Source organism: Otolemur garnettii, unplaced genomic scaffold (assembly GCF_000181295.1).
Source record: "Otolemur garnettii isolate 467f Iridium unplaced genomic scaffold, OtoGar3 scaffold00160, whole genome shotgun sequence".
Classification (NCBI taxonomy): domain Eukaryota; kingdom Metazoa; phylum Chordata; class Mammalia; order Primates; family Galagidae; genus Otolemur; species Otolemur garnettii.
The window spans coordinates 1552891-1561380 of NW_003852555.1; the positions used below are offsets into that span (position 1 = coordinate 1552891).

Genomic DNA, 8490 nt, shown 5'->3' on the forward strand with positions numbered 1-8490 from the left:
GTGTTCACTCCATACCCACACTTTTCATTGACTCTGCTGTGTTCACTCCATACCCACCCTCTTCATTGACTCTGCTGTGTTCACTCCATACCCACCCTCTTCATTGACTCTGGCTGTGTTCACTCCATACCCACCCTCTTCATTGACTCTGGCTATGTTCACTCCGTACCCACATTCTTCATTGACTCTGGCTATATTCACTCTGTACTCACATTCTTCATTGACTCTGGCTGTGTTCACTCTATACCCACACTTTTCATTGACTTTGCTGTGTTCACTCCATACCCACACTTTTCATTGACTTTGCTGTGTTCACTCCATACCTACCCTCTTCATTGACTCCAGCTATGTTCACTCTGTACCCACATTCTTCATTGACTCTGCTGTATTCACTCCATACCCACCCTCTTCATTGACTACACTGTGTTCACTCCATACCCACCCTCTTCATTGACTACACTGTGTTCACTCCATACCCACCCTCTTCATTGACTACACTGTGTTCACTCCATACTCACACTCTTCATTGAGTCCAACTTTTTTTGTGTTCATATCCTCCCAGAGACCTGTTTTCAATAAAATCTATTATGTTTATCTGTTTATTCAATCAGCAATTAACACTGCTACGGTCCTTGCTCTTAAGTAGATTACAAACTAGCAGGAAAGATTTCAGTTGCATTACAAAGTGCCTGTGTATGAGTAATACTAGGAGAAAAGTATAAAAAATGGTTAGCATTTGTAAAGAGAAAGATTGCTTCCTGACCTGGATGGTCAAGAGAATGCTTTATGGATGTGGCTTTGAAGACTGGCACAATAATTTATTTCACCAGGATGAGTGTGAATGTGTGTGCTTTTGGGTTTGGGTCTCTATCTGTAGGTGTTAGAGGATGAGAAAGAAGGAGATGGTGGGAAGGCTTTCCTGAAGGAAAGGTTCTCCATTGCTTGCAACATCATGTCCAGATTCCCTGGCGTGGCACCAGTTTCCTCAAACCCTTCGTCCTCTATCCCCTGCCTGGGTTTCCAGCCCCATTTTCTATTCTGAACCCTATATTCCATTTGCTTCCTTAAGTCTGCCTTTGTTAATACTATTCTTTTTATGTATCTCCTGCTTCTTGAAACTTCTTGAATGTTTTGAAAACAAGGCCTTTTTCATCATCACATCCTCAGTAGCTAACACAGTATGCGCCACAGAGTGGGGATGTGGCAACGGGAAGAAATTAAATTGAAACATTATGCTGAGTGAAGGAAGTCAGACACAAAAGACCACATTTTGTGATTCCATTTAAATGAAATGTCCAGAACAGGCGAATATAGAGGTACACACCAAAAGGTTATTGATTACCTAGGGAAGAGAGAGGAAGTTAGAGAATACATAATGGATTTCTTTATGGGGTGACGACAGTGTTGTGAGATTCGATAGTGGTGACGGCTGCACAACTCTGTGAATGTGCTAAAAGTATATGTTGAATTATTCACTGTCAGAAAGTGAATTTTATGACATGTGAATTATATTTTAACAAAGTGGTTGTTAACACAAAGAGAAAAGGTAGCAATCCATGAGATCAGCAAAGCTTTAGCTCAGGAGGGTTCAGCACATCATAACCTTCCTACTTCTTGACTGGGTACGAACTCCTTTAAGCACAAAAGGTTTTGTGTTTCCTTTGACTAGGTTTATTTTAATACATTTGCACATTCGTTATTGTGTTCCTTATATCCTCTTAGTCTGTGACTATGAATTATAAGCATGATTTTCTTTTCTTTCTTATTTTGATTTTTTGGAGGTGGTGTTTAGCAAGGTTGCCCAGGCTTGCTTTGAACTGCTGGGCTGATGTGAATCTCCCACCTTAGCTTCTCCAGTAGCTAGGACTACGGGTGTGCGAGCCACTGTGCCTGGCTCTTACTCTAATTGCATCTTCTCTCTGCCACCATTTTATATGTGTGTTTTGGGTTCTGGTCTCTAGTTCGGGACCTGCTTAGAATTTCTCTCTCAGAATCTGTTTCCTTTCCATCATTCTTTTTACCTGTGATTGGCAGAAATTACTTTCACCCATCCCATTAAGTAGAATATTCCATGATGGGCATTTATCGTTCTCACATTTCTCAGAGTAGTACCTCATTGGGGTAAATTTATGATTTCCTATGGATGGAAAATATTCTAGTACAATATATACATAAAATGACTCCTTCATTCTTAGATTTTGCCTTATTTGTTGACTGTAGTTGAGAATTTTAAGGCAGGTGATGACACATGATGGCATCTTCATCATTCTTTTCAGGAATTTAAGTGAACAAAATTTCCTTTAATTTAGTTATTTATTTTTTAAGTGATAGGAAATCATCCCCCTCCCCCTTCTCTTTTTTTCCTTCTTGCAGCTTTTACTATCCAGATCTCGTTTGCCTGCTAATATGATCACTATGGAGATAGGTGAAGGCTGTGTGTGTACCATTAGGGAGGCTGGAAAGCACACAGGGACTTTCACAGTGGTTCTCAGCCCCGACTTCACGTTACAGTCACTGGAGGGGTTTGAAAACTATGCTAATCCTTAAACTGTACTTTGGAAGTTTCTGATTTTACTAGTTGCTCTGTAGTGGAGTCTGGTTATTAGTATTTTATAAAAGTTTTCAAGGTGGTCCTAGTGAGAATAAATGTTGAGGGTCATTGGTCTAATACAAAGTATTGTGGGATTAGCACTATGGAAAAAGGATGCATGTTATTGGAGTCTGGAGAATGGAATATGTACTTCCAGCTGGGAAGATCAGTGAAGTTGTCCTGCCTGGGTAAGGATTTCAAAGTAGGAGTTAGTAATCACAGTGAAATAAAAGTGTGCTGTGTGGGAGCAGCTGTATTGGAGAGTAAGTGCTAGGAAAAAGAAACAGTTGAAATGAGGCCTAATTTCTTAATTACTAGAACTATAAATAAGATGTTTTGGAACTGACTTTTATCTTAGTAAATAAGCCATGAGGTTAAAATATCAATTTACTTTTTGACTTTTGTAAGTAACACCGTATTTTGAGAGCATCTTTGTTGTCTTTGTAGTGGGCTTCTTAGCACACGAAGCAATGCTGCCCTCTGGTGGTAGTCACGTTAATAGCATGCTAGCTGTACTGCAAATACTTTAGTGGGGTTTATTTCTAAAAAAAAGGGTGTCTTTTTAGATTGTGTTTGAATTTAAAGGATCCAGATCATTAGAATTCATATGAAAATCTTACTTAGTCTCAAATAAATGCTAATCATAGATTTATATATTCAGTAATACTTACGCTAATAAAGGAAAGCTTATACACGGGAAGAACTTGACTCTCAGAACTGAAAGCAATACTGGAAAAATAAACTAGGGGGGACGAATCGCGTATACAAGCGCGGGAAAGCTGGGACTTGAGCTTGTTTGTTAAAATACCTACTAAATTCCTTATATGAAAGGCATTATATAACTTAAAATACCTGTTGTAGAAAATTTTTGAAAGAATGTATTTTGTAATTTGAAAAGACCAATGACAGTATTTATACTTTATATTGAACAGTTAATGAACTTCTGTTTCCACATTATCAGATTTTTAAACTAAATATTATAAATATTTTCCTGATTCTTCTACATACCTATTGTTTCATGTTTTTTTCTACCATATACACATTTTCTCACTTTTCCAAGTCTCATTGAAAAGTTCATTTTGGAGTAATTTATATTTTTATACTATAAAAATAAAGTAAAATAAAAAATAAAAATGTATAGTATATAGTAAAAGAAAAAGTATAAATTAATTTATATTTTTTAGAGTTTTTTGGCTTAGATAATGTTGGATTTTGCTTTTCTGTTTCAGAAAATTTATATGAAATCTGAGATAGTATTAGGTAGCTGACGGATAAAAATAAATTTGACTTATTTTTTTAAATCCAGGAAAAATCTCTTATCCTCAGGGTCTTATTTTACTATGGCAGCCCATCACTAGGCCCTTGATTGAGTAATTCATTTTAGTTCTTTCCAGTTGTTTATCTTTGTAAGAGTACATATTTCTAGCTGAATCTTTATCAGCTAATTCACAATTTTGAATTATTCGCTGTCCCTGTTCTAATCATTCTGTGCTATTTGGTGCACTTAAAACACACAGTTGTATACTTTGGCTTTCAGTGCCCCCACACTGGGGTCATCATGCCATAAATCATCGTAAGTGATCTGAAATGTGAGCTAATGTGAGCAGAGAGATTGTGTAACTCAACTGGACAGTGTGGATTTCTGCTTACATTTGTCTTGCAGGAATATATAGAACGTATCTCGCAGTTATTTCATTTTTCATAATCTGTTGCTGGATAGGACACTTGAAACAACATGGTATCTGTTATGCTTAGCTTACAACGTCGAGTTAATATTTTATGAATGCAGGTTGATAGGAATTATAGGAACGTCTTTATAAGGTCAGGTCATATTATGCACAGTCTTTGACATGGCAGCTTTTAGTGATGAAATCATGTATATAAATATGGCTTGCATTATAAAATAAGACTATAAACACACACACCACGTACATCCTTGTAATTACAAAATACTTAGATACACACACGCACTGTACTTCAATGTTGGAAAATTTGGGGATAGCTAAGGGATAGCCAGCCATACTTGCCTGTACCTAAAACAAACTCAGCCCCAGGAATTAGAGGTGACTGCTCAAAGGCTATTAGAAAAAGGTGCCTCACTGTGTGTAGCGCCTGTCATTTTGTATGTTCTGATAGACTTGACTTTCGAGGGTAGAAGGGAAAAATGCTATATCTTTTTGCTTGAAGCCATATCTTTATATCTTTATTTGAAGGAAAGCCAGGCTTTCAGAGTATGGTCTGGTGTGTGTGTGTTTCATTTTTTGTGCTGGGAACTGATGAGTGATTCTCATTTTTCAGTTCACGCAGCCTCAGGCTTGTTCCACAGCAGCCAAGATGTGCTGTGTCTTGTGACCAGGAGAACTACTGTGAGAGAAACTGTTATCTCAGGGATCATGTCTAGATTTTTTTCTAGGAATCAAAATCAGAACTTCATCATGTGAAATACATAGTTTTGACTTATAAACCTGAATCACTTGGATTGTGCTATTTTAAATGTTAAGCATAAGTTTTACCTTCACTAAAATAACTTCTAATAAGCTTGATCCTCTTTAACTTTTAAAGAATTTAAAAGTGCCAGCCTTGACATTCTGTTTAATGTATTTTCTTTTTTCTAGTTTGTTAATATGGTGGGAAATGTTTATTGACTAGTGTATGCTGGATTTTTCTTCTTCACTTTTGGAGTCTAAACTGATTCTTGGCGAAAATAAAATTTAATGTTAGAGTCATTATTTATTGCCTTTTTAATAAGGGCATCAGCAGTCATGTATAAACATCAGTGAGCAAGGATACATAGGACAAACATAAAAGCTTGCCCCTGTCAGAGATTATCAAACATCCTAAGTGAAAATGGTGGGTCAGCTGGGATTCAGCTTTACCTTCTCAGGTAGTCTTGGTAAAAAGCCTTTTGAATTTTGTGGCTCCTTTTTATGTTGCATTCAGTGTCTTGCTGTTCTTAAAAGGCATGTCGATGAAATGTAATGGTAACAGCTCTGTCCCATTTCACTAATATATATGCTGCCTTGGTGTACTCACTGTTCACCTTGCACTAGCATGTTGCTTGTTACAATCATGTAAGCTCATATGATAGATTCAGCTTTACTTTGTAACATTTTAGGACTTTTAGAGTAAAGAAAAGTATTTCCCTTGTCTGCAGGTGCTGCTGTTTTTTCAAACGAAGGAAAAGGAAAACCATCCAGCGCCACAAATGACCCTGGACACAGACAGACCGGGGAGCTACTCACGCGTCATCTGCTGTCTCGCAATTAAATCATCTCTGTAGTGACCACATGTATTTTCAAGGACTCACTCTTAGAAACAAAAATGTCATACTTTCATACTTCATTTTGTGGTTGTCTTACATTCATATTTTTTTCTAATTTAACTTTTATGGAAGCTTTAAAGTGTTGTCGAAACATGAGTGCTTTGCCCATCGATGAATGGAACGGACCAATGAGATGGTCTTGACGAATACAGTTCTATAGAACATGTTTTTAGAAGCTCTTCTATTGTAGAAGGCAGTACCTTAAATGTCAACCACTTTTATGCCTAATCTGTTTTTTATAACTTCTGCAAGAGCATAATCAAACAGCAGTTTCTTTCCCCAGTGGGCGGTGCCACAGACAACAGCATTGCCCCAATGTTTCAAAGAAGTTATTCTTTGAGAAGTTCCTATTTTGTGACGTCTCCATTGATTTCAGTATTGTGATGGTACTGTTACTCACGGGTCATACTAACATTCTCTCTGCGGAATCATGGTACAGTCACCGCCCAGAGGTCCTGAGGACAGAGCTCTGTGCTTTGGCAGACGGTGGTGGGCCAGTGGTGGCAGCAGCCTGGTAAACACGAGCTCTCCTGTTCTTGCACCACTATGTCAAGTACCGTGTTGCAGAAGCGGCAAACGCACTTATTTTTAAAAAATGCAAAATCTTTGTATAATGTAACTTTCTGCTTCCAGATGATAATGTATGTTAGACAGCAAGAAGTGAATACTTAAAGAAGTGATAAGTGTTGGAATTTCAAAGAAATACACTAAGAAGAAATAAATGTGAACCTTGTTGCGATGTGTAAGGTTGAAGCCTAAAGAGACCCCCCGCCCCCACCTACTGCTGAGTGATTGCATTCTCCCTTACGCAGGAACTTTGGATGTGCCATGCAATGGTGTCTGTTTATTAATTATTTTGCTCTTTGATTAAAAAAAGAAAAACCCCAGCAATAAAAAACTGGGTCACTCTCTCGCCTCTGTGCACATTAGTCTCTTGTATTCACCTCTGCTGTTTCTCTGGAATCTTCCCGCTCTCTAGCATAATTTCAATGATTGGAAAATACCTTGGAGAGGATGGGTCAGGTGCTTTGCCTCCACAGTCTTTTGAAGTGCCTGCACATGAACAAAGAAGTCATTCTTACAAAAAGGAAGCCCATTCCACTTTCCAGTATGCTTTGTTTTAAGCCATAAAGACGCAGGAGTACTTGAGTCACATTCTAGCCAGAATTTTCAAGAAGGGTTAAAACAAACAGACAGACAAAACTGGCTACAAATGTTAATTATGTTGAACAAATCTCATCCTTCCTTTTCATTTCTGGAGTTAGTCCTTGCTCCATGCAGTTTGTTCTTTGTGAGTGCGTGCCTCCGGGCATGCTTATTTATTTTTATTGTCTCAAGGTAACATTTAAAATGTGTGTTAAAGTAAATACACCCACATGTTTTAAACTTCATTATTACATTTACAGGGATTTAATTGTCTTTTGTAATTTATTTTTCTTATTAGCCAAAATGCTTAATGCATTCTCTTTGATGAATTAGGCACCCATATGAACACCACAAATCAGGACATTGTTTATCATTGTTGTTCCAAATCCTGTGAATGATCTTTTCCTTGATTTTAAAGACTTACATTCAGCTCAGAAAATGTTTGCTGTATAATTTGGTTAGTAGTTTTCATTCTGTTCATATACTGTCATGATGTCTTAAACTACAGGAATTACATACTGAGTTTTTATTTTTGTTTGCTTTGAGCAAGGTAGATGGATGTTTTGGCCATTATAATGTGAAACCACTTCTTTCTTTACAGTATTTGACCAAATCTGTGTGTCTATGATATTTGTAAATACATGCGGTATCTGTATTTCTTATCATAAGTCTATTTAGTTTTATTGTCAGTAGGGTTTTTTGGATTGTACAGTGTTTATATGATCTGAACTCCTTATACATAAGAAGGTGTGTATATTAATCCAATTATGGACTTAAAATATTTTAAAAAGTATAAATACCCTTATTTGCTGCAAAGACCAGTGTGTAGACATTTGCTTTTTAGCAATATTTTTAATTGCTCCATTTTAATGCCAAGGAATAAGTCTTTTGGCAACACGAACTGGTCAGTAATAGGTAATGCAGGTATGTTCAGGTTAAGCCAACAATGTTTTGCATTTTTATGCTTCTTTTCTGTCAACACTAATGAAGTCAACATTGCCTGAATGTCTGAATAATGAAACACATCCCTGTTTAAAAGTATGTAACTGAAAAAAGAAATAAAAAAATAAAAGTAGTTTTTTTAAACTTTCTCTTTCCCATTTCCTCTAATCATCGGCAAAATATTGCCACTCACTGATTTAAGATAGGAATTTTAACAGTTCATTCATTTGGTCTGTTGTAAGTGAGAGGCAGAGTTAAAGGAATCCTCCTGTTGTTTTGATTACGTGTCCTTTTGCTGTGTCCAAACCTGGTTGTAAAGACCACTACCAGGAAGTCCGTGAACTTTGGTTTGTGTCTTGACATTTTAAAAACTTCTCTGAAGTACTCCCTAGAGAAGTTCATTAAACTAATGTCTTCTGATAAATTACGGGAAATCACCAAACAGAACCATTCTTTTTTGAAAATGAAATCATAACTGTTCTCTTTACAG

General features: G+C 36.9%; 1 protein-coding gene across 5 annotated transcripts in view; it reads left to right on the forward strand.

Annotated features, from left to right (window-relative positions):
* Nucleotides 1-8144, forward strand: part of CSNK1G3 (casein kinase 1 gamma 3) — a 94563-nt gene extending 86419 nt beyond the window's left edge. For 4 of the 5 annotated variants that reach the window (XM_012811497.2, XM_012811499.2, XM_023519167.1 and 1 more), the window contains one exon: nucleotides 5745-6541. In XM_012811497.2, the coding sequence (XP_012666951.1) occupies nucleotides 5745-5799 (55 nt within the window). In that variant the 3' untranslated portion in view covers nucleotides 5800-6541. Of the gene's footprint in view, nucleotides 1-5744 lie in introns of all 5 variants that reach the window. The other variant, XM_012811498.2, reaches the window with a different exon arrangement.
* Nucleotides 8145-8490: the final 346 nt, after the last annotated feature.